The sequence below is a fragment of the Lygodium microphyllum genome, chromosome 15 (assembly GCF_053477565.2).
Source record: "Lygodium microphyllum isolate KBCC chromosome 15, Lygodium_microphyllum_v1.1.10, whole genome shotgun sequence".
Classification (NCBI taxonomy): domain Eukaryota; kingdom Viridiplantae; phylum Streptophyta; class Polypodiopsida; order Schizaeales; family Lygodiaceae; genus Lygodium; species Lygodium microphyllum.
Genome location: NC_141149.1, coordinates 46,081,320 through 46,108,864, shown reverse-complemented (window position 1 = coordinate 46,108,864; position 27,545 = coordinate 46,081,320). Strand labels below are relative to the sequence as shown.

The following is a 27,545-nucleotide window of genomic DNA, read 5'->3' as shown; positions in this document are numbered from 1 at the left end:
CAATCACATTCTCTACAAATCCCACAATCCCATAAGTGTCCCATGCAAATGCTATCTATCTTGATAAAGAGCATGGAACGATCCATACACCATGGTACCTTATTCTTTTTACTTTAATCCAATCAATTCAGCACAAAAACATTTCACAGCCCATAAGAGGATTATCAAATGCTACATTCATTTGACTCTGAGTGCATCATCTCAACAATGTGAGATTCATATTGTGGGGGAAAATGAAATACCATTGTAATGTCTTTGGGTGTGAGCTCAAGTTCACTTGCAATCTTTCCACCACATTACCTCAAAATATCCAATTGAAATGGAGCATGCACATTTGAAGCCCATTTCTCCCATGACAATAATAGAAACTCCAAATGGGTTAAGCATGCCTTGATTGAGGCCTCTGACACATTAAGAGTAAGCTAAGAGTAAGTTGTGAATCATTGAATGGAGTCACAACACCTACTATGCTCAGAAGAATGTTGGCATTCTTTGGCATGGCCTCTTCATCGAGCCTAATGTGATGGCACTTATAAGCCATCTCATGGGAAGTGGAATTATTTCTACATCTTTCTTCATGCAATTGGGCTTGTGATGGAGAGGGGCTATGATAAATTTTGAGATATTGATGGAGATGTGATTGCAACACTAGCTAGGGACTATAAGGCTATTTTGTAGTACGACTGAGAAGGCATAGGACTGGTCATAAAATCATATAGCTCAATTGTGGAAGGAGGATGCCCCAAAAATTCATTAACAAATGAAATGAAATCTCAAGATTTGCATTCTCTCTCTTAATGATAGGGTCATGATTTTGAGATGATCAAATTATGCACATCAACATTTGCAAAAATAGGACATTATGCACATCACATCAAAGTTAATGGCATGACATTATGTATGCACATGCATAGGTTTCACATATAGGTATTACATATATATAGTCTAATAGTCTATACACATGTATATGCATGCATTACACATATGCATAGGCTACACATTCATGTGTATACATATGTGTATGTAAGCACATAGGCTATGCACAACATATGTGCATACATATATATTACACACATATGCAACACATACACTATGTGCACACACATAAGAAATGCATAGGCTATACATAGACCATGCATAGGCTATATATGGGTCATGCATAGGCTATGCATAGGCCATGTATAGGCTAGGCTATGTAGGAAATGCATATGCATAGCATACATGCACATGCATAGGATATGTGTAGCCCATGCATATGTGTGTATATGCATAACGATGCCATAAACATAGGCATTGACACATATGCATACATGAAATCATAACTTGATAACTACCAATCTAATATCTACCAATTTCAAATTCAAGCTATGGGATTGTCCCAAACATATTGGTGACAATGCCACCATGTCATAATAGTAGGATCTTTTGGGAGCTTAACTGCCATAGCCTCTAAAATGAGTGTCACTTGCAGTGTTAGAGATTAGATACCTGACCATCCATGTCTTAGTACACAAACATCAGATACACACTCAACACATCCTCATGCTAGCTCCCAAAGATATCCTAATGATGCCAAGAAACGGCTCAAATGGACTCCCTTACCCACACAATCAATGCAATAACAAATAATGATAATGAGTACTAGAAATCCAACTGAACATAAGAGGAAGCATAGGTAGCCATACCTTTGATGTTTTGCTAATTCTACCTCTCATTTCTCCTCTTCTCTTTTCAAAGAAAGTCCATTGAAGAAAAATCTAACGCCAACCTCAATCCTAAATTCATAAAAAATTGGTTCAATTAGACAAGCATGAAAACTAAAATTCAAGGAGGAAAATCATTTTGTAAATTCCATTTTAGTGCGTTCAAGTTCACATTGTACAATCTACACTACAGAGCCTATGCATTTAAACTAGCCTCTAAAATTTCTACAAAGTGCATCTACATCCATGGCAAATATAATGTTAAACAGGAATCCTAGAGCATCTAAAAATGTGGGGTTCACTGTGCAAAATCTATGCACAAACTCAATGACAATAAAGCTCATTTCTAGACTATTAACAAAGCACAGAGGAATCAAGATTTAGAGCACTAAAAAAAAAGACTCCATACCTTTGAGATGTGATCAAATGGTTGCTTCTTGTTCTCCAACTGCTCCACAAATTAGCAACTTGAAGGCCTTTGATCACAACTCTCTCTCCCTCTCTCCCTTGCTCTCCCTCTATGTGTATATGTCTTTTTGTATATTTGCTTTTATTTGTTTTTTTAACCTAATGACTGAGAATAAAAATGCAATAATAGCATGCTCGTAGGTTCTTAAAAATCTATCATAGATATAAACTCATTTGTGTAGCCATAAGAAGTACCATTTTATCTCACATATATCATCGTGTTTATAAGAACACCCAAATATAAGTGGATGCCACATTTTTTTATAGGTATATCATGTGGTTTAAAACCCATTTCCAAACTTGCATTTGGAAATCATGTATGTGGTTCCAATTTTATTGTAGTTGCTATTGCAACTTCTGTTGTTGACTGCTGTTGTAGTTGCTATTGCTATTGCTACTGCTACTGCTACTGCTACTGCTACTGCTACTGCTACTGCTACTGCTACTGCTACTGCTACTGCTACTGCTACTGCTACTGCTACTGCTACTGCTACTGCTACTGCTACTGCTACTACTATTATTGCATTTGGAAATCATGTATGTGGTTCCAATTTTATTGTAGTTGCTATTGCAACTTCTGTTGTTGACTGCTGTTGTAGTTGCTACTGCTACTGCTACTGCTACTGCTACTGCTACTGCTACTGCTACTGCTCCTGCTCCTGCTCCTGCTCCTGCTCCTACTCCTGCTCCTGCTCCTGCTCCTGCTCTTGCTCTTGCTCCTGCTCCTGCTCCTGCTACTATTTCTACTACTATTGCTACTATTGTTGTTGTTGCTACTGCTACTACTATTATTGCTACTAATACTACTCACATTCCCATTGGGATAAAAATGTGAGAATAACATGCTCACACGTTGTTAAAAATCTATCATCGATATACACTCATTTATGTAGCCACAACAAGTACTGTTTTATTTCACATATATCATTATGCTTATAAGAACACCCAAATATAAGTGTATACCACATTTTTTAATATGTATATTAGTGTGGTTCTAAACCCATTTACTGTAAGAAGCTGGGAATAACAAATAAGTGTTAATAATGTTGATATTATGCCATGTCACACTAACATTGGTATAAAAGGAGAGAAGATGTAATTTTTCACATCTTTTTGACACATTAATACAATTACAGACTTTCTCTCCCTTCTTGCTCACAGCTTCTATGGCTTCCCCTTCTTTCTTATCTTTCTCTCTCTAAATCTAGTCTTTCTCTCTCCTCGTCACTCTTATTCTCTCTCTTCCTGTAGTCTTTCTCTCTCCTCTGCAGTCTTCTCTCTCCTCTTCCTCTCTCCCTGGTTCTCTCTCTGACATTTACAAACTTGCATCTGGAAATCATGTTTGTGGTTTGATATCATATCTGTGGTTCAATTTTGTTATAGTTGCTATTGTTGTTGCTGCTACTTCTACTATTGCTACTACGGTTATTGCACTATTGTTGCCACCACTACTACTACTATTGTCATTGCTATTGCTATTGCTACTGCTAGTACTATACTGCCTACTGCTATTGTTGCTGTTACTACTACTACTCACATTCCCATTGGATCTTAGATAGCATATTGTGGCACTAAAAACAAAAGAGATACATAGCACTACCCAAGACCCTAACACATGCAAGAAGTCCCAAGTCACTGCCAGTCACAACACTCCAAAAATCAATAAAAATTTAAAACAATGGTCAATGTGGCAGCATATACATAACCTCATTGTAGCTCAAAATAGGGTTAGAGTCTTTAGCCATGATTGATGGAATATCAAATGTATAAGTGTGTCGAAAATGTACTTCGCTTTGTAATGAGCTTGATGTCTACAGATCGAGAAGGGTAGCTCTTTGGAAAATTCTTCTCTTTAGGAATAGTGAATATGAAAACAACTCTCAACTTTACACACATCACACATTCATTCTCATAATCCTCATTCAAGAAAATCAAAATCTCCATCCAAGGCTCACATGCAAAGAGCATTAACATCACAATCCTCTACAACAACTGCAAAGAAAGTGGGCAAGTATAAAATCTTGGGTAAACTTTTGAGCAAATGTGAAATCCAAAATCTCACAACCCATGAGGGAAACTCCCAAATCCACAAGACATCTCCTCCATAATTAAGATTTTAGTTGTTGAGCCTTTGACATAAGCATGTAAGATGATGGACCTAAAAACGGGCCGGCATTGGCTCATGCACTAGCCGGACCTCGTCACTACGCACAAGACAACCCCTCGGCCTCGCGGCCAGGAGCGTCTATCAAAATCTCTGCCTTCCTAAACATTGCGTTTGTAATACGTTGTAGTCCAACTGATCTTAACCCAATATTACTCCTCAGAGGGAGTCCCCTTCACATAGCCAAAAGGCTCGAATCACATACACATGGGGTTCCTCCTACGGCTGAATGCCGTCAACCCTCTGCGACTCTCCTACACCTTGGGGATTGGCCCCTCGATGCGTCGCTCAACATCTAAACATTTCACACAAAAGTCACTCAAGGTACCAAATAAGCGTGTCCAGGAGTATACCATTTCTTCCTCACGTACTGTCCCCTTTGGGACCCGCGTCTACCTACCGCATGGGTACCTCACTGCCTCTCATCGTAGGTCATGTTCTAATAAACCAATTGCAATGCATGTCCAGCAGCTGGTCACTGATAATTTTAAATTCTTTTCATGCTCTATGCATTTGGTGGATGCCTAGTTCTCAAACATTTAGCAAAACAGCATCGTGCACAAGTGCAAAAACATTCTTTTAATGGTTGCCAACTACCGTTCGTGCTTCGTTGCATGGGCCTAGCACCGAGGTGATCCTCGTGCTACTAAGCTCTTAATTTTAATTATCATCCGTCCTAAATGCTATGCATAGAAATCAGCAACTTTCCCATCATCTCACACGACATTTAGACATATTTCAACTCCTCTACCCTTCCCCGTTTAAATATTGCATCGTTGTATGGATTTATAGGGCATTTTGACATCATTTTATGTGTAGAAAGCGGAAAAAACCACACTAGAACAAGAAAGTGGGGTTGAACTGAGGCAAATCCTCATGCTTCAGTCCCCACAAACATTCACAACCATTGTTCTTATTTATCCTTATTTTTTGAAGCCCAAAATGTATTTTTCCCCTATTTTTTAGGGTTTTTCCACCTTTTTCTTGTATTTTTCCTTATTTTCCTGCATTATTTAATTACTGAAAATTCAAACCAGGTTAGGGGCTGTGGCCCTTAGTTCATTTCAGTAAGACTAGAATTTCAGTAGATGTGGATTAATTTGTTTCATCATTTTAGCCCTAAAAAACCCATTTTTCCTTCATTTTTATGCTTTTTCGTGTTTTGGTTTATTGTTTTCTGCCATCCGACACATGTTTTTTCTGATTTTTAATGATGAAGGGACAGAAAAAAACTCAAACCACGACATACTCAAAACTCAATCCATATGAACACATTTTTGTCAACCAAATTTGCATAAAGAGACCATTTCCTTTGAAAAAATGATTATTACCGTGACTTGCGGGTTTTTCCCATTTAATTTGACGCGTCCCACGACTGATTTCCAGCCATGAATTCTGCTTGGAATCAGCAATCTACAATGATTTGGTATTGCCCTTCAATCTTGTCAAGAATCGGCATCCGTCCGACTGTCCATTTCCATTCTATCCTTCTACGCACGAACGAGGTTTAAGAGGAGAGAGGAGGAGGAGAGAGAAAGACTGAAAATGGGGCTTCCTGCACAGTCCACCATATCTCGCACGAAGGGCGGCGATGGAGAGCGAAATCATGCTGTAGACCGGCTGTGCCTTCATCTCCTTGGCTTATGTGTAGCCACCATCTCTCAATTGGGGGGAGGGGGGGGGGCGCGTTTTTTTCGGCGTGAAAAACAGCTGCCCCCCCCCCCCCCCCCTGTGATAAACCTGCACTCGTTACGCACTCAACACGGCACAGAAAGGTAACACGATATGAGCTCAAGGTATACTCTTGTATTATTCAATCCAAAAGCGGGACAACATAGACACATCCCAGGACTACACCCTCGTGACGCCGCACATAAGAGGGTTCACCACTGGGTATAGGGAATCACACGTAGAGTGGAAACAAGGCAGGGCTTTGAGTCACTACTACTCCCTATATAGGTGCAATTGGTAGCAACGGCATGGTATAGCTACAAAGCCCTTACACTCACCCCCGCTTACTAGATTGCCGACCTCAGCAATCTAAGGGTAGCGTTTGTTATTTTTGACTCATCCGGGGTCTTAACGCAACTTTTTCTAGCAAGCTGGTCAGTGTCTGCCAGTCTAAAGGGACCGCGGGGTCTTAACACTATATATACTATCAGACTGGCCAGTGTCTGCCGCACTAAGACATTGGGGCTTTTTTCTGTTTTGATTGGAGTTATTTGCGACGATTGCTACCATGTGAGTCCACCCTCGACTCGATTACATTTGAGGAGTGGAGGCACATTCGAGGTCTATGATTGAGAGCTACATTATTTGTTGGAGTGTTGAGGCGGCTCAAGGGTCGGTAGAAGAAACAGGGGGGTTCTCCTCGAGCCAAAGGGCGAAGGCATCTTTTCCGCGTTCATGGGCCTCCGCTTCTGAGATCCAAGTGGCCTCCTTGAGTGGACGCCCGCGCCACTTGGTGAGGTATTCGGGGAAGCCTCTCTGTTCCCGGCGTCGGAGGAATGCTTCGACTTCGAAGGGACCATTGGAATGGAGCATTGGTACGCGCCGTCCCCATTGGTTGTCGGGATAGAACCTGCGCAGAAGACGAGCATGAAATGCATTATGAACACAAACACTGTCTGGCAGTCCAGCTTGTAAGTGACTTCGTTCAGCACTTGAGTGATTCGGTAGGGTCCATAGTAGCGGTGATTGAACTTTGGGGTCATGTTTTTGGGAAGGGACATATTCTTAGAGCTCACTAGGACCATGTCTCCTTTGGTGAATAGTACAGCCTTTCTCTTCTTGTTTGCTTGCTCTATCATTGTTATCTTGCTCCGCGCGAGACTTTGCTTAGCTGCTGCATTGCGATCTCTCCATTTCTTCAAGAATTCTTCTGCATCTTGATCCTCCGCTTTGGTCGCTCCGGATGCTAAGGCCAGTGGTGTGATGACTTCTTTTCCTGTAGCTAACTCAAAGGGGGTGTACCCTGTAGCCGAGTGGATGGAGCTATTATAGTGAAATTCCAAGACATCAAGGTACAAGGCCCAATCTTTCTGATCCACTCTAGCATAGCTGCGGAGGTAATCTTCGATGCCTTGGTTGACTCGTTCTGTCTGTCCATCTGTCTCCGGGTGGAAGGATGATGAGAATCTCAGTTGGGTTTCCAGAGTCTTGAAGAGTTCTTTCCACATGTCGCTCATGAATCTTCCATCTCTGTCTGATACAATGGCCAGTGGTAATCCGTGCAATTTGAATACATGTGTGAAGAAGAGGCGTGCTACCTCCTTGGCATTCAGTGGTGGTTTGGCCGGGATGAAGTGGGCCTATTTGGAAAAATAGTCCACCACTACAAAGATGATTGTGTACCCATGGGATTCCGGTAGTTCCACAATGAAGTCCATGCTGATGAGATCCCATGGGCGGTTGGGTACTGGTAACAGTTGTAGTAGTCCGGCTAGTCTTGATCTGGGTGCTTTGACCATTTGGCAAGTGGGGCAAGTTTTGATGTAGTCTATCACTTCTTCCTTCATGTTCGGCCAAAATAACTGCTTCCTAAGGGCCTCCAAGGTTTTGCTTTGCCCTTTGTGGCCTCCAATCTTGCCGTCATGTATCTCATGTAGGATGAGTTTCTTTAATTCCACATTGTTGGGGATATACAATCTTTTGCCTAAAAATAGAATACCCTCTTCTAGAGTGTACATTCCATGGGGGGTCTTCTCTGCTTCCACATCTTTGATTATCTTGTGCATGTCTTGATCTTGTTCTAGGGCCTCTTTGACAAGTTCTATGAAGTTGCTGCTGACAACACTGACAGCTTTCAGGTCAGCTTTCCGGCTCAAGGCATCTGCTATTTTGTTAGTAGAGCCGGGCTTGTGCTTGATTTCCAGGTCAAATTCGGCCAGGAAGTCTAGCCAACGGGCTTGCTTTGCTGATAACTTGGGTTGGGATTGGAAGTATTTGAGGGAGATGTTGTCGGTGAAGACTATTGTATGCTTGTCTTGAACATAGTGCTTTCATTTTCTAAGGCAGTGGATGACTGCCAACATTTCCTTCTCATGTGTGCTCCACCTTGTTTTAGCATCCGTAAATTTCTTGGACTCATATGCAATGGGGTGCTCCTCTTGGACCAGTACACCCCCTATGCCATAGTCAGATGCATCTGTAGAGATTTCAAAGGGTTTGGTGAAGTTCGGTACCCTTAGGACGGGAGTTTGGCTCATGCACTTCTTCATCTGCTCAAAGGCTTCCTGTTGCGCATTCCCCCATGTAAACGAGTGGTCGTCTTTGGTGAGGTGGGAGAGGGGGGCAGTGATGAGGCTGTAATCTTTGATGAATCTTCGACAAAATACTGTAAAGCCTAGGAATTCCCGCACTTCTCTTACAGTTTTCAGTACAGGCCATTTTTGGACAGCTTCCACTTTCTTAGGGTCCACTTTGATTCCATCTGCTCCTACAATAAAGCCTAGGAACTCCAATTCTTTCACTGCAAATTCACATTTTTCCGGCTTGGCGTATAACTGATGTTGCCTCAGCTTCTCAAAAACTTGGCGTAAGTGTTGCTTGTGCTCTTCTAAGGTCTTGCTGTAGACTAGGAGGTCATCTATGTAGATAATGACAAAGATATCTATCTCCGGTCTAAAAATTCCATCCATGAGGCCACAAAATGTGCCTGGCCCATTGCTTAGGCCGAACCCTAATACTAACCACTCAAAACTACCATATCGGGTGCGGAAGGCTGTTTTTGGGATATCTTCTTCGGCTATGCGGATCTGGTGGTATCCTGATCTAAGGTCAATCCGACTAAAGTGCTTGGCCCCATGCAGTCTATCTAAGAGATCTTCCACTAGGGGTATAGGGTATTTGTTCTTTATGGTGATTTTGTTAAGAGCCCTATAATCTACACAGAGTCTAAGTCCCCCATCCTTCTTCTTCACAAACAACACTGGAGCACCAAAGGGGGATTTGCTAGGGCGGATGAATCCTTGTTCTTCTAGTTCATGTAGTTGCTTCTTCAATTCCATGAGCTCAGTGTGGTTCATGCGATAGGGAGCTCGGGCCGGTGGAGAAGACCCTGGAATCAACTCAATCTTGTGATCCACATCTCGTCTGGGTGGCAGGCCCTTGGGTAATTCGGCTGGCATTACATCTTTGAATTCTTCAAGTATTTCTGCCACTTCTGTGTTCCTCTTCTATTGTTTCAGTTTCTTGCCATCTTCTTCTTCTTCTATTGGTCGGATCATACACAGGTAGACCATATCTCCTTGTTTGACTGATTTCTCGACTTGCTTTGCACTGCATCTCATGATACGTGGCCTGATGACGGTCCCTTGGACCGGTGCTTTTTGGGTCTGGCCCTTTGGTTGGTTTGCAGCTGGTTTTACTATTTGGCATGATACTCCTGGCTTGTTCTCCTTCATTTGCACCTTGATTGGGGTCCTACCAGGTAGCTGCATTCTTTCGCAGGGTACTCTGACGCCTTCTCCTTGCATATCTAGCATCATTTCATTCACACCCTTACCGAACATTGCAATGACATACTTGTCATAGAATTCTAAGCCTAGTATCACTTCAAAATCATCCATGGGGATTACTAAGAAGTTGAGTTTCGCTTTCCACTTGTTGGCTTCCACTTGGACTGCAAAAACTTGTTTTACCTCCTTGGCTTCTCCTTGTGCGAATGTTACTGTTAATCCTTCTGGGGCTTTGGATAGTTTCAATCCATGCTTTGCTGCACACTGTGGTGTCATGAAGTTGTGGGTTGCTCGTGTGTCCACCATGATAGGTTGGTTTCCTTCGCCCACTCGACCTTTGATGTATAGATGGTGGACTGCCGCTACTCTGGCTGCCATGCATTGGGGTCGGGCACTAACTGACCCTACCCTTGGGTGGTCCATGCTCTCTTCACTCCCATTTGGAATTTCCTGGATACGTGGTGGTTGTGGTTCTTCTCCTCCATATGCACAAGCTGCATTCACCCTTGATCCACTCGATGAAGCTGTGTCTTCTATTGGGCATCTGTTTTGGTAGTGTGGACCCCCGCATTTGAAGCATCTGATGCCAGTGGAAGGGCCTGGGGGTCTCCACCACGATGTGTTTGATCCTGCGGGTCCATATGATGTGCTGGGGGTTGGCCTGTAGTGATTGTTTCCCCATCTCCCTGCTGCTCCTCTTGGTACTAATGCGGTTTGGGATACGGCCGTGGTGTTAGTGGTGTTTTGACTCCTTGTATCTGTGAATGCCCCTCTAGGAGCATTGGGCCTTTGGTTCCAGGAGTTGCTGTTGTTGAAGGTGTTGTTGAAGTTGTTGTTGAACCTGTTTTGATTCCCTTGTGCTGTTCTTCTGCCTTCCAGGTCCACCAGTCATTCGGCCATTCTCATGGCTTCTGCTAAGCTTGTTGACTCCTGTCTCTCCACATCTCTTCTAGCCCATTCTTGCATTCCAAACAAAAATCCATGTAGCTTAGTGTCGGTATCCATGTTTGGTAGCTGCAGCATGATTTGCCTATATTTGCTGACATATTCTTTCATCTTTCCCTGTGCTTGCTTGAGGTTCCTCCATTCATCTCTTACTTTGAATTTCTCCAGCTTTGGAATAAAGTAGTCCCTCAGTTCTTCCTGGAGTTCTTCCCATGAACAAATTGTGTGGCCCTGCTCCTGTTCTAACAGGTACCAACTGGCAGCATCCTCCTCCAAGTAAATGGCTGCCACTTCCGCCTTCTTGTCTTCGGTGATTCTTGAATACTTTAAGTACCTATCCACCTCTGCGATCCATTTCTTCAGAACCAACCCATCTCTCTCTCCCTTATACTTGGCGGGTTGGGGCATCTTGAATTTTCCATAATCATCTTCTGAACTACTGCTATCTTCCTCTTCTTTGCGATGGTGCTTCTTCTCCTTCTTCTTGTCTTTCTTTTTGCTTCCTAATTCTACTACTTTCTCCTTCTCCTTCCTTGTATCTTGCGCCCTCCTAGATGACTCCTCTCTACCCGTTCTATCTATCTCCTCTTGCATTCGGTGTCTCCTCTCCTCTTCTTGTTGTTGACTCACCCATTCTCTATAGCCCTGCTCTACTTCTAGTTTCTTTCTCCTTTCTTCCTCTTCCTCTTTCATCTACATGTTCCTCCATATTGATTCTAGCATGCCTGACATACCATCTATTTGTCTTTCTAGTCCGGCCACCTTCTCCTCTTGGGCCACTCTCCATTCTTGTCCCCTACTCTTCTTCCTCTCCTCTAATGTCGGGAGGGTGACGTTCTCCCTTTCTTCCTCCATGTGGTTGGTGGTGGTGTCGACGCGGGGAAGCCGCGTTTCGCTGGTGGTGATGTGGGTCGTGCCGCGGGGAAGCCGCGTCACGTCTTCGGACGATGGGATGTCGAGATTGGGGCGTCACGCCGAGGCGACGCGTCGGGGTGGGGGCGACGCGACGTGGGGCGTCGTGACGTGGGGTGACACGACATGGGGCATCGCGCTGTGGGTCGTTCCGACTTCGATCTCTTCGGGGCACTAGATCTTTCCTCCTGCTTCCGTGAGCACTCCTTCACTCCGAGCAAGAGTTGCTCTGATACCAAGTGTGATAAACCTGCACTCGTTACGCACTCAACATGGCACAGAAAGGTAACACGATATGAGCTCAAGGTATACTCTTGTATTATTCAATCCAAAAGCGGGACAACATAGACACATCCCAGGACTACACCCTCATGACGCCGCACATAAGAGGGTTCACCACTGGGTATAGGGAATCACACGTAGAGTGGAAACAAGGCAGGGCTTTGAGTCACTACTACTCCCTATATAGGTGCAATCGGTAGCAACGGCATGGTATAGCTACAAAGCCCTTACACCCCCCCCTCCCTACATCACGTTTTTTTTGAGAGGGGGGGTGCCAAAGGGGGGGTGCCAAAGGTCACCCCCCTCTCTTCACACCCTTTGGAATTTCCAATTTGGCCCCCTTTTTGGGCACCCCGGCCGGTTTCGGGCAAACTTCCGCATACGAGCTCCGATTGACGTGCTGTAAATTTTTGGGCATCCGCCTCGACATCCTGGACAGGCCCACAGCTCCCACATCCTGTCTTGACTGACAGAAAAATTACTAAAAATCCGGAGGTGTCACTTGGGCGCCCGTCGACTGCTTATGCTTAAAATCGTCCTAGATCGAGCCGCCGCCTTTGACAGTGAATATTTTTCCATTGATATTCATAAATTTTTGCTATTTTTAAGCACTTCCCGTCACCTAAATTCCGCTCTCATTGGCGACCACGGGATAGGGGGACTCAGCCCGTCGAATCCACGAACATATCTGCACATAAACAACCAAAGAAGCATCAAACTGATACAAAACAAATATATAATAAAACTCAGCACAATGCTCCCCCTACCCCTAGATAGAACCAAGGCATGACATCCACAAGGAGAAGGCCTAGCATCATCCAATAGAAGATCCAAAGCGAGTCACTAACCAGCTGCGCCAACATAGCCAAACTAAAAAAACCTATCAAAGAGGTTGCCCTAAGTGGTAGTCTGCACTACTTACCAACTAAAGACAACAGAACTAGGAGCTCCTACAAGGCGAGGACTCCTATAGCCTGATCAAAGAGTATTTTCTTTCAGTACATGTCTTCGTTTAAGGTTTTTATTTTATGAACATACTTAGGCATGTAAAAAGGAGGGAGCTGAGCGTAGTGACCCAAGGAGAACAGGGCATCGGTCTCAGGACCTGTCTCGGCACCCAAGAACTTGCCAATTCCTCGCAAGGTGACACTTAATCCTTTTTTAACGCTCACTTTTATTTTCGCTCCAACCTTCCTTGTTTTGTCATCATTTTTTTTTCCAGCAAGAAGCCACCCCGAGGAAGACAAGGTATCGGCCCCGGGTCTGATTCGTCCCTAGGAACCTACCAGGCCTTCGCAAGGCAATGAGCAACTGCTGATATATTTTCATTTCTTTTCTTTTCTTTGATAGGGGTTAGAACCCCTTTTTACACACCTTCATATTTATATTCATCTTTTAGGATATTCAGGATTTCTTGGCATCATTATGATTATCTTCTGGCAGGCTTCTCTAACTGCCTCACTACTAACAAGAACTCCTAGAACGGCTGCCGAGTAGGCTAGCAGAACAAGGCCACTAGGACGTCCTCCTAAAACAGGTCTTTTGATGCCTCACAATGTCTTTACAGGAGGCAATGACTTCTCTGACCTCCCTCAAACATACTTAGCCTAAACTTGGGACTTCATGCCTTGGTTGCCGGTCCCCAACAAAAATATATCCCCTCGACAAGTACAAATACACATATAATAGGAAAGAAAAGTACTCGTAAAGGAGAAATATCACCTGGATTGGCCACAAGAAGCTTCAATCGTAGCAAAGGCTCCTCCAGGCTCCACCAAATTCCACTAACCACGAAATCTGTCCAGCACAACACTAAAACAAAAACCAAATTAAACGCACCCGCACTAGACAGGGAAATGGCCCTCGTGGCCTAATGAAATCAGGCATGACTTTGCTACAAAACTGAATCGGCCCTCTTGGCCTAATGAAATAAAACAATACTATGCAGAACATCCACCTGGAAACAACCATGATAGACATCAAAGCATACTATTCCCAGGGGAACAGGGCTTGTAGCCCTAAACGAGATGCATTAGATTATGACCTATCCCTCCTGCGTATATCGCAAGAGGTGTTCGCATCACATGTCGTCGAATCAGTCTATGGGTCCAAGATAATAAAGGGAGATGAGTCTCGCTTACCCTCTGCATCACCCAAATCAACCATCGTCTGCCAAAGAGGGCATGTTCAGAAAGCATACCCCACAAATGACCGGGTCCTGTCTCACCATCAATAGATATATCGGGACAAGGGCCACAATTAAAGAAGAGGTCTTCTTCATACGCAAAATTAGCCAAAGAATCGGCAAACTAATTCCACTTTCGTGGAATCAGCTGAAAAGACACTCTATCGAATTCGTCTAGCAGGGCTATGGCAGTATGATGGTACATACAAAGGATGGGGTTTCGTACCATATATGTCCCATTGAGTTGATTTAAAACCAACTGAGAGTCCCCTTTCACCAATAACTGGCGGATACCACCCTTCTTTGCAATATTCAAACCCATAATCAAGGCTTTGTATTCTGCCATATTATTGGTAAAATTCACCCCGAGATAAGCAGCTAACTTCATGACAATGCATCGTCGGGGGTCTCGGATGACAACTCCTACACTTCCTTTTTTGCAAGGACCCCTGGACGCCCCATCAAAGTACAAGATGTACGTCCATAAAGGGTTTACATATCTCGCCATCCGGAACTCTACTCGTAATTATGGGAATCGAAATTCAGCATATTCAACGGGTGGACTATAGGCTCCATCCCTCCATCATCATTGAATTCAACAGGGATGCTCGTCAAAATTTGTAGGCAGTGATGGCAGAAGACCTTGATCTCCCAAATAAATGTCCCGCCTTCTTGCTCAATCACCTTGTATCCTTTGGTCCACCAAATGATCTTTCCCTCATGATACCTCTGTTCTAAATATGGGTGTTCTAAATAAGGGATCAGACGACCCATCAACCTCTATCACGATTTCCTTGCAGATGTTTGATCGATCTCGCCTAGACCTGCAAGGCAGTCATAGCATTAGTGCAATCAGAAATAATAAGGTTTAATCTTATTAAGATTAACCTTATTTTTAAATTCTGTCCCCTCAAGGTCAGCTAACAAGACTGTGGATTTATTCTTTCCTATCCTAATGATCCTATAGGGCCCATCCCATTTGGGTTCTAGCTTGCCTGGAAATAATTCACGTCATGCGTCATAATACAAAACAAGCTGTCCTTTCTTGAAGGTGTATTTCTTGGCTTTGAGGTCGTGTAGCTGCTTCATTCGGCGCTTCGCCACTTCTTGGTGCAATAAGCTCTGCAACTTAAGCTCGTCTAAATGTGCCAGTGTCGTCAAGCGCTCAAAAAGTGCATCTTCATCGCTCAAAGAATGATTGATGGCAAACAGAATAGTCGGCAGCTCAATCTCTAAAGGCAAGACACACTCCTCCCCATATACTAACTTGAACGAGGTATGGCCAGTGGCTCATTTGAAGGTCGTATTATAAGCCCACACTGCCACGTATAACTTTTTATCCCAATCCCGTTTCTTTTCCGACACAATTTTGGACAGGATGCCCACAAGTTGCTTGTTGGTACTTTCAACTTGCCCATTGGCTTGCGGATTATATGGGGTTGTCTTGTTATGCTTAATTTGCCACATCTCTGTCAAACCTTTAATCACCTTATTCAGGAAATGGGTTCCGCGGTCCGACACTAATTCTTTCGGGGGATCAAACCGGCATATTATCTGCTCTAAAAGGAAACTAGTAGTTTCTTTAGCATCATCTTTCCTTGTTGCACGTGCTTCTGACCACTTCGTGAAGTAGTCGGTTGCGACAATGATGTACCTCTTTTGCGCAGTCAATGACGGAGTAATAGGACCCACAAAGTCTATTCCCCACTTCTCAAATGGAAGTATCGCCATAATAGGGATGAGTGGTCGTTTCCTATTCTCTCGACTGTCATGTCGTTGGCAAATATCGCATCTCTTAACATACGCAAATGCATCTTGGAAGACGGCAGGCCACCAATAACCTGCTCTCAAAGCCTTTTGTGCTGTAAGCCGTCCAACAAAATGGCCACCGCAAGCAGAATCATGGCACTCTTCCAAAATGAAGGGCACCTCGTCAGGCGTCACACATCGGCGATAGATGTCATCAACCCCTTGCCGATATAATGCACCTGCGATCAAAGCAAACTTTAACGCTTGCTGCTTAATTTTCCTTCTCTCAGCTTTAGATAATTCAGATCCCGCCTCTCCCGTCAATAAATAATGCGTTATTGCAGCATACCAGGAGGGAATAGATGCCGTATCTATTTTTAATAACAACTCCATGTCACTACCTTCAGCCACAGATTCTTTCGGCTCCCCAAAGTCCACAAGACATTCCACGATGCCTTGCAACCTTGGTGGCTTACTCTTGATTTCATAATCAAATTCCTGCAAAGTGATTAACCACTTTGCTAGACGATCAGGCGGCTGTAACTTATTCATCAATAGTCGAAGTCCCTCCGCCTTCGTATAAAGCACGACTTTCTCATAGAGAATATACTGCCTGAATTTCTTGGTCCCAAAGACCATCGCTAAACACAATTTCTCCATGTAAGTATAATTGATTTCGGATACCCCTAGCTTCCGACTGGCAAAATCAATCGGGTGGTACCACTTCTCTTCCCAAATTTGGGCTAAACAGCAGCTGATACTATACATCGTGGCTGCTGAAAATATATAAAACACCTCACCTCTTTTAGGTGCTTTTAAAACGGGCACTCTTGCTAGCTCTTGTTTCACATCCTCGAATGCTACCTTACAAGGGTCACCCCATACAAACGAACAGCTAAAGGACAATAAATTTGTAAGCGGCAACGTTCTTTCTGCTAAGGCGTTGATGAATCTACAATAGTAACCAACCGAAGACAGAAAGCTATGAACCTCTTTCGGAGTGCATGGTGGACCCATGGCAACTATAACTTTAACCTTCTCGGGGTCTGTCGCAATTCCTACCGAACTGACCACATGACCCAGCAATAGTCCATAAGGTACTCCAAAAACACACTTCCGTGGGTTTAAGGCGATGCAGAATTGTCTACAGCGCTCAAAGCATTTTCTTAGAATGATCAACTGCCTTTCTCTCACGGTGGCAGCCCCTAAGTCATCAATAAACACCTTCAACTCTTCGGGGGATATGTCACCGAATGTCTTATCTGCTGTTCGTTGCCACGAACCAAGTGCATTGCATAAACCAAAGGCCATCACATGGTCCGCAAAAGTACCAAATACAGTGATGAAAGTAGTTTTCAACTTGTCCTCTTCTGCAATTGCCATTTGGTTGTATCCTGCAAAGCAATCCATGAACGAATATATCTCCCTACCCGCTAATTGATCCAAAATCTGGTCAATAAATGGCAATGGGTAGTAGTCCTTAATTGTCTGCTTATTCAGCTCCCTAAAGTCTACACATAAACGGATTTGATTATTCTTCTTCTTTCTAATCACAACTGGCGAACACCATTCCATGTGTTGCACAGGAAAAATCAAACCCGCTTTTCGAAGCTTTTGTAACTCTTCAAATAGGCCGTCCCTCAGTTCGAAAGGCATACGCCTTACTTTCTGCCGTACGGGACGACTGCCCTCTTTCAAGGGAATTGTATGCACAGCAAGACTAGGAGGGATGCCTCTCAACTCATCATAACTCCAAGCAAAGATATCACGGAATTCCTAGATCAAGGCCACATAGTCCTCCCTTTCTACTGAGCTGAGCATAGAACCTAATTTGATTGGCCACGAATCATCAGGTATACCAAGGTCTAGCTCGATAACATCTGCATCTCTTATACGATCTTGGCCCTCTATCGGCTCGTTCAAAGTGATCTGATAGATGTCCTCTGTGGTGGATCCCTCTTTGGACTCATCACTCGATGATGTCTCACTGGCAGATAAATCTTCTAATGTCTCCAATTCTGTAGAAGATAAAGGAGCTCTCTCACTCTGCGGGGACTCAGGATAAGCATCAACCACCACACGCTGGGCACCTCTGCCGAATATCAGTCGACCGACAGGTATATCTACTTGGCAATCTGCTTGCAAGATCCAAGGTCGTCCGAGTAATACTTGGTAACTTGGACGTCCTGCAAAACGAATCACCCTAAAGTCCAACATGCATTCTACATTTGCAACAGTGACATGGACCTTAGTAATGCAGCCTTCCGGCTGTCTCAAACTATCATCTGCCATTTTGAGAATTGTGGAGGTATCTTTCTGGATCGCAAGACCCAACCTTTCCATTAGTTCAGAACTCATAATGTTAACCGATGATCCCGTGTCGACAATGGCATAATCTACTAATATCCCATCGACATAGGCTGCAACCCTTGGGCAATGCTTCTCAGCATGCTCGAACCAGTCATCACCAACTCGCGTAATACCCAAAGGTTCTACGATATACCCGGTACGTAGGATCTTTCTAAATTCCTTGCGTACTCCTGGGGAAAGCTTAATAAGCTGCAAGAGATTCACATCCGGCTTGACTTCGCAAAGAGAGCTCGCCAAATCGAATTCATGATAGTTCGATAGAGCTCGCTTTTCACGCCAAACCATCCGCTCTTTAGGTCGCTGAACTGGCTTTATTGCCTCTTTCTTAACTTTCACCTTCTTCTTTGGTGGTTCCTTATCGCCTTTACTTTCTACGGGCTTCAAAGGTCCCCCTTCCATGGCAAGATCCAAAACTTGCGTTCCTTTGTCGCCTTGTTTAGGGTTTCCATCGACAGGCTTATCCTTGTCGGCTTCTCTACCCTTTTGACCTCTTGTAAGAACAGCTCGCAAATTAGAGGTTTCAGCATCGTTAACGCATACAGCCTCAATCAAATTGACCCCACTACCACTTGGTAGCTCCTCCACTGTAGTCTTTGGTCGCTGAAGTATTTGTTTAGGCCCGTCCTCTCGCTGGGAATCATTTCCTTGGGCATGATGATTAATAGGCCCTGGTTGCCGACTTCCTCGCTAGAGGGAACTGATCTTACTCCAGCAAGTAGTTGCTAAATGGCCGGATTTTCCACAGATGTCGCACTTAACATTTGGGCAATTTCTTGGATAGTGCTGCCCACCACACCATTTGCAACTAAACCTCGACGGTGTACCCTCCTCTGGGTATCTATTTCCTATCAAATTTTGTTGTTTTTTAAGGAAGTTGACATCAACGGCTATTTGTTGATACTGCTCCGTAATCATATCGGTATAATGCTTCATCATGTCCTTAACCTCGCCAAGAACATTGGAAGAACTCGACTCATAGCCTTGGTCATTACCATGTCGTTCCATCGGCCTAACAATTCGATTAGGCACTGGTTGTTGAACCACAGGCATGGTGTTAGAATTGACCGCCTGGCTTCCACCACTTGGAGCCATTTGACTTCCCGTAGGCATTGACATGCTAGGGGGAGCTGGTAATAAAGGGACATTTTGCATCATGTTTCCTCTTCCATTAGGGTTAGCCATCGCCATCCCTTGACCACCATTGCCATTGGCTATTGCCATATTGTTTCCCAATACTAAACCCATGTTCGAATTGCCTCGAGAAGCATAGGCTGCTTGTAGTCGGGATTCCACCTCTTGTGCTCGTGTAATGGCAGTATCTATATCCCCCAAGGGAACACTACTCAACTGCAATTGGATATTAAAGTCCAAACCATGTAGGAAATATTGCAATTGGGCAGCTGCGGGGATAGGAATAGAGGTGTCCAACTTATGGAAAACCTCTTTTATCTTCTTCGCATAAGCACGAATATCCTCGTGTGGTTCTTGGCGGGTCACGTTAAGTACACGCAACCAATATTGCCCACCCCTTTCAGGGGCAAACTCCCTTCGAAAAGCTCCATAAAATGCATCAATGTTCAATATGGTTCCGGCTTCTAAACCATGATACCATATAGCGGCTCTTCCTTTGAGAGTCATATTGAAGAACATCATTAAATGTCCTTCTTCTTGAATGCGACAATTAAACATCAGCTTTTGAAACTCCCTAATGTGGAGTTCCGCATCTTCCTCAACTAGCCCATTAAAAATGGGTAGCGGGTAACCTAGAGCCGGCAAATCCGTCGTTCCTGCTGGAATTGCAATAGGCTACGCCATAACGAAATTTGGATTTGCACTAGGAATAGGGGACGGTGGGATTACACCTCCCGTACTTGACGTGGACCGGCTTATAGAAGGAAGGCAAGCACTAGAGCTTCCACCTTCTCCTAACTTACTGCTTGTGGTACTAAGACCACTAGATCCACACCCTCGTAAGGGTTCAGCGCCGCTACGCTTAGGAGAATATCTCCTAAAAATTTCAACACGTCGCCTAGCTCTTTCGTCTCTTTCTTGCTTTTGGATTTCAGCTAGACGATGCTTATCAATAAATAACGGATCAATCTCAATATCCTTTGGCATAAACTGCTAGTTGGTCCCTAAACAACTAGGATTCGAGAACCGCCACTTTTAAGCGGCTCCCGGCAGACGCACCACTGATGGACCTAAAAACGGGCCGGCACTGGCTCATGCACTAGCCGGGCCTCGTCACTACGCACAAAACAACCCCTCGGCCTCGCGGCCAGGAGCGTCTATCAAACTCTCTGCCTTCCTAAACATTGCGTTTGTAATACGTTGTAGTCCAACTGATCCTAACCTAATATTACCCCTCAGAGGGAGTCCCTTTCACATAGCCAAAAGGCTCGAATCACATACATATGGGGTTCCTCCTATGGCTGAATGCCGTCAACCCTTTGCGACTCTCCTACACCTTGGGGATTGGCCCCTCGATGCGTCGCTCAACATATAGACATATCGCACAAAAGTCGCTCAAGGTACCAAATAAGCGTGTCCAGGAATGTACCATTGTCCTTACTTCTCTTTCCCCTTTAGGACCCGCATCTACCTACCGCGTGGGTACCTCACTGCCTCTCATCGTAGGTCATGTTCTAATAAACCAATTGCAATGCATGTCCAGGAGCTGGTCACTGATAATTTTAAATTCTTTTCATGCTCTATGCATTTGGTGGATGCCTAGTGCTCAAACATTTAGCAAAACAGCATCGTGCACAAGTGCAAAAACATTATTTTAATGGTTGCCAACTACCGTTCGTGCTTCGTTGCATGGACCTAGCACCGAGGTGATCCTCGTGCTACTAAGCTCTTAATTTTAATTATCATCCGTCCTAAATGCTATGCATAGAAATCAGCAACTTTCCCATCATCTCACACGGCATTTAGACATATTTCAACTCCTCTACCCTTCCCCGTTTAAATATTGCATCGTTGTATGGATTTATAGGGCATTTTGACATCATTTTATGTGTAGAAAGCGGAAAAAACCACACTAGAATAAGAAAGTGGGGTTGAACTGAGGCAAATCCTCATGCTTCAGTCCCCACAAACATTCACAACCATTGTTCTTATTTATCCTTATTTTCAAAGCCCAAAATGTATTTTTCCCCTATTCTTTAGGGTTTTTTCACCCTTTTCTTGTATTTTCCCTTATTTTCCTGCATTATTTAATTACTGAAAATTCAAACCAGGTTAGGGGCTGTGGCCCTTAGTTCATTTCAGTAAGACTAGAATTTCAGTAGATGTGGATTAATTTGTTTCATCATTTTAGCCCTAAAAAACCAATTTTTCCTTCATTTTTATGCTTTTTCGTGTTTCGGTTTATTGTTTTCTGCCATCCGACACATGTTTTTTCTTATTTTTAATGATGAAGGGACAGAAAACAACTCAAACCACGACATACTCAAAACTCAATCCATATGAACACATTTTTGTCAACCAAATTTGCATAAAGAGACCATTTCCTTTGAAAAAACAATTATTACCATGACTTGCGGGTTTTTCCCATTTAATTTGACGCGTCCCACGACTGATTTCCAGCCATGAATTATTCTTGGAATCAACAATCTACAATGATTTGGTATTGCCCTTCAATCTTGTCAAGAATCGGCATCCGTCCGACCGTCCATTTCCATTCTATCCTTCTACGCACGAACGGGGTTTAAGAGGAGAGAGGAGGAGGAGAGAGAAAGACTGAAAATGGGGCTTCCAGCACAGTCCACCATATCTCTCACGAAGGGCGGCGATGGAGAGCGAAATCATGCTGTAGACCGGCTGTGCCTTCATCTCCCTGGCTTATGTGTAGCCACCATCTCTCAATTGGGGGGGGGGGGGCGCGTTTTTTTCGGCGGCTGAAAAACAGTAGCCGCCCCCCCCCCCCCCCCCCCCCCCCCCCCCCCTACATCACGTTTTTTTTGAGAGGGGGGGTGCCAAAGGTCACCCCCCTCTCTTCACACCCTTTGGAATTTCCAATTTGGCCCCCTTTTTGGGCACCCCGGCCGGTTTCGGGCCAACTTCCGCATACGAGCTCCGATTGATGTGCTATAAATTTTTGGGCGTCCACCTCGGCATCCCGGACAGGCCCGCAGCTCCCACATCCTGTCCTAACTGATAGAAAAATTACTAAAAATCCGGAGGTGTCACTTGGGCGCCCATCGACTGCTTATGCTTAAAATCGTCCTAGATCGAGCCGCCGCCTTTGACAGTGGATATTTTTCCCTTGATATTCATAATTTTTTGCTATTTTTAAGCACTTCCCGTCACCTAAATTCCGCTCTCATAAGAATACTCTCAAAATTTGCACATCGAAGACCCATTTCGTCCTCTTTGTGCCTCTTCAACTTCAACTTTTTGGGCTTCACGACCTTGGCCTATTATTGTACCAGCACCTCCACTATAGTTTTCACACTCCTCTTGTCTACATGGATCATCATATGTCACCTTTGTTCACTTGGCCTATCCTTATTATTAGCTTTGTACTCTTCACTCTCACCCTTTTTTCATAGCCCCTACAACTTCTTCAAATACTTTTTTGGGTGGTAAAAAGCACCTTTCTCTCTTTTTGTTAAAGCTTTTAAAAATTCTTCTTTTTTGTGTCAAATGATTTTTTAGCCTTATATGAAAACCAAAGTAGTGTGTTAGACATTTGTGGACTTTTATGTTCTTCACATTCCCTATGCTACAAATGGTGTGCCCAAAAGTTGTTGCCAAAAAAATTGGCCTACACAATCTTTACTTTGTGGGCATTGCTAGCATCATTGCCATCAAAAGGATCATTTTCTTCACTTTTCTTTCCATGAAAAACAAGGCTCTTAGCTACTTTTCCACCACCTTTATGGTGTTTCCACCAATCAAAGGTACATCATTTTCTGATCACATGGACTACCATCATAATCAAAAGAGTAGTCTAAAACTAGGTACATTGTGTGAACTAGTCATGGGGAAAAAACCTTAGAACTCTCTCCTACTAAAAAAAAAATAACTTTAGTTGCTAGAACCATCAACATTGGTCCTTCCAATAGGCACAAAACCAATCCTTCCCTTGCTTTTTGTGGCTTGTCCATGTATCATCATCCCATCCTTAGTCTTGTTTAGGTCCTCAAGAAAAATTCCCGCAACACAAGGACCTTCTTGCAATTGGCACAATGATTGAGGTGAGAAATCAAAGGAATCCAAATTTGGAGACTCATCTAAAAGTGTATAAAGGGCAAGTGTTGCATAGTCTACATAAGCAAGTATGCAAGGTGAGTGATTCTCATAGACCACACAAATAAGTAGGATAACTTGGTGGTGAGAGCACAAATAGGCTTGGAAGGTGAATTTATCATAGACTACAAAAATAATGTAGGATATCTTGTGAGAGTGTGATTGCTAAAGGTGCTAATATTCCATCTCACGTTGAGAGCGTATGGGTGGTTCAAGCTACTCATATTCCATTTCATATGGAGAAGTTAATACATATAACATTGACGAAGAATCTATGTCTTGCAAAGCTAGTGGGTGAGGTTAGTGAAAATGCAGTGTAAAATGAGGTTCTCCCCATTAGAGAAAGTATATGGATTTCTCTCCATTTACATGAGGTTGTTGGTCTATGAGGATGATATTTCTTGGTCCTCTAGTTGACATATGCATTCTTTGTGAGAACCTCACTATAAATTTTAGTTCTTTGAATTGTAGCCTCTATGGAACTAGTGGACAGTATCTCTATTTGATAGTGAGGATTAAGCCCTTTCAAATAACAAAGTGTTGGGTGAAAACTTCCTATGTGCATCATTTTCCCTAATCATTTCATAAGATATAACAATACACTCTTCATACTATGGATCAATTTTGCTAATCATGACTCTACTAATTATGCTTAAAGCAATTCATGTAATGTAATACTATGTTAAAAGCTATTAATTTCTATGAGCCTAGTGTGATGACTTGGGCTACATGCATACCTAGTCCTAGTGTATAGTTTGAGTACTTGGACAAGCTTGGGACCTCAAGCACCTGACCAATGACTACTCAAGCAAAACAATTTAGTTTTTATCTAGCATTGGCTATGTCCTTACCTTTTCTTTTTCTATTTTTTGGTAAATTGTCTTGGCATCTCAAGTAGCCTTATGTTGGCATTACTTCTAGAGGGCATTAAAGATGCCAACTAAGTGGACTACCACCTTGCTTGAGTGCCAAATATACATTATAAACTATCTAACTTATTAAATGCCCTTTAACATGCCTATTTGGGTCTTATTCCTTAAAATTGCATGGCATAAGCCACCTCTATGATATATTATAAGGATACTTTGGTGGATAGTCCATGATTGCATGCTGCCTAGTGGTCATGGGTTTTTCTTGCCTTGGAATACTAGCTTCTAGGAAGGATGTAAGGGAGTGATGGTTGAAGGCATTGGTATACTAAGACCATTTCTTTTGCATTAGATGAGTGATTTTATCATGCAAGTTAACTAGCACATATTATAGTCTAATTACAAGCCACATTTACATGGGGATTCATTTAACCCCACAATGGTTTCAAAAGCAAGGAAATTGATGCCAGTCACTCACATACTAGGTATGTCAAGTATTTCCACTCAGTTATACATGTAGCATGTGAATTATTTTTAACATTGTAATTCCAAAAACTCACACACGTGGAATGGTAAGTATTTCTATCATAACTTGATTAGATTAGGCTATGTTGGACAAAAGAAGACATTAACTATGCAACATGTCCCTCGTTGAATGGCAATGATATTTTAAATGCAAATACCTCACTCAGGAATTCCAATATTTTAGCAAACCTTTGGGGATTTTGAGAAATCTTTTCTTTGGTCACTTACATTAAATTATTGAAATCTACATCAAATTTGACCTTTTAGGCTTAAAAATGGGTCCTTGGACAAATTTCACAAAAAAGTAAGGTCATTTTTGGGCCCCCAAATCATAATGATCCTCTTATATGTTTGACACAAAATTTGAGCTTTGATGACCTAAATTGTGATTTCTATGGATGAAATCAATAGATATTTATATACATTCGTATAGAATATATAAGAATATGTGATAAGTTACCTTTCAAGTTGAGGGCTTTGTGACCAAATCATGTGATCAATTTTCAAGTGCTTGAAAAAAAAAATCATTATTCATAGCGTTTGTTGAATTTCTATCACCAAATCTAGTGTTACATCATAGTCTTCTTTTCATCCAAGTGACATTGGCCTAACCTTTACATTGGCAGGTAAAAAAAAATTTCACTTTTCAGTGTTGCTCTTGTTGTAAACCCAATTACACGATTACACTTTACCCAGGTGTTGATCCAGCATTAATTTCTCTTCTAGTAGTTGTTCAAGACACCTTATACATAGACTCAAATATTCATGGCCTTAGCTTTATTAAGTCAATCGGGCATCACTTATGCAAGAAATTGTTCCGTTAAATGTCTTCTTTATTATACATTCTATATTTCTATCCATAACTACCTCTAATAACTTCCCCTTGTACTTTTTACATTACTTTTAAGCCTATAAATTTTTTTTTCTTGTATTTATGAATTATTTACTATTGTCATACTTTGAGATTCTTGGCTAGTTTACTAATTTTGAGAAAGAGTAAACTAAAAATGTGATCAATTGTTTGATTATATTGCACTATAAACTATCATGATATGGAAATTTTCAAGTAGATTTGTTGTGCCTACTTTTCCTTTGATAGGTAAGAGAAGTTTATGACATGATGTTCATGGAAGGATTCTTTGGATTGGCAAACTTAAATACACAAAACCAATAAACTCAAATGAAAATTGTGTCTAGCCACATTAGATCCAACTACAATATAGGGTATATGTTAAAAGAAGAGAAAATTGTTGCTTAGTTAAGAAACTATCTAATATTTCCCAACATTTGAGATTGATATGGTGGAGAGTTTGTGGTAAAGTAGGAAAGACATCTAGTTGGCTGGTTTGTGCAACATGCTTTAAAATTTCTTAATAGATATCATAGATAATTTGAGAAGTTCAGTTAAAAGAGCAAAGTAATTATCTAACATAACATGACATCATTTTAGAACTATTACATAAATCCTTAATCTCACTAAAATCACATGATTTGCAATGTTAATTTTTTCCTATTTCAATTGACTTAAGAGCTCTATTGTCTCTTTAGTATTTCACTTTTTATGTGCTAGCTACTTTTTGGTTGGTGTGTTTATTTTGACAAAAGAGGCCAAGTGTTCTAAACCTCTATATGGAGAAAATTTTCAAAAAGAAAATGTATTCATAGTCATAAATAGTTTTGAGCAATGACTTCCCATGTTACATTACTTTCAACAATAAATTTGTACGTCAAATGAATTTTCCATTATGAAGGAAAGACATATGTCAACAATAGATGCTCTTGAAAATTTCATAAATTTTTTTGGGACCAAATAGATGTTAACATTTTTTAGAGAGATCAAAAGGGAGAGAACGACAGAGTGCACGTGGTAAAGTCAAAGCATAGAATTTAAAAAAAGAACTATTTATTTGATGGGAATGAGGCCTTTATGAAGGCATTAGAACAAGTGGTTTTGTTAGGTGCAATCCTACCTTAGTGATTTCTTTGTGATTCTTATAAATGGATAGAGGCAATAGATGAAAAAATGGGTTCCTATGGAGTAGTATCTATAGAGAGACTGCCCCTTTATTGAAAGGGACAATGATAAGATAAAATAATTGATCCTAACTATTATTCCTCTTGTGAATTCCCTTAGTAACACCCCCTTCAAATGCATGTTGCATAAAAAGTAAGGCATGAACAACTTCTTGTAGTTGCTTGGTCACCACATGAATTGCTCAACCAACCTTGAATGGCATAGAGCCTCAATGGGGCCTATTTACTCAAGAAGATTCAGAGGCAATCTTGGCTTTACCACTTGTGGCTCTCAGAGGTTTTGGATGGTCTAGGAAACTTGGGCTTTTAAGCACAAAGATTTTAGCCAAGGCTCATACATATGGATGAAAAGGGTTTAAAATATTATTTTAGGAGAATTTCAAAAGATATTCACACTTTAGAGAAGTGCTTCATCAGTTGGAATGATAGGAGTAGCCTTTTTAGGTCCCTTCTTAAAATTCATAGTAAAAGTTTCATGATGTTTCTCTTCTTTGTGTTATGCTTGATTCTTCATCACTACCTTGAACTTGCTTCTTTCATAATGGATGATTTTTTAGCTCTTGTCCTATGGAATTAGTCTCTCTCCTTGTGGCCAAATCTATGTCAAAGTCATGCATAACTATT

The 27,545-nt window shown here is 42.3% G+C and overlaps 1 protein-coding gene across 1 annotated transcript in view; it reads left to right on the top strand.

Moving 5' to 3' along the window:
* Window positions 1–25,794, top strand: part of LOC148024483 (protein LURP-one-related 10-like) — a 70,128-nt gene extending 44,334 nt beyond the window's left edge. The window contains exon 3 of the mRNA XM_087694128.1: window positions 25,514–25,794. Coding sequence (XP_087550254.1) covers window positions 25,514–25,711 — 198 coding nt within the window. The 3' untranslated portion in view covers window positions 25,712–25,794. The remainder of the gene's footprint in view (window positions 1–25,513) is intronic.
* The last annotated feature ends 1,751 nt before the right edge of the window (window positions 25,795–27,545 follow it).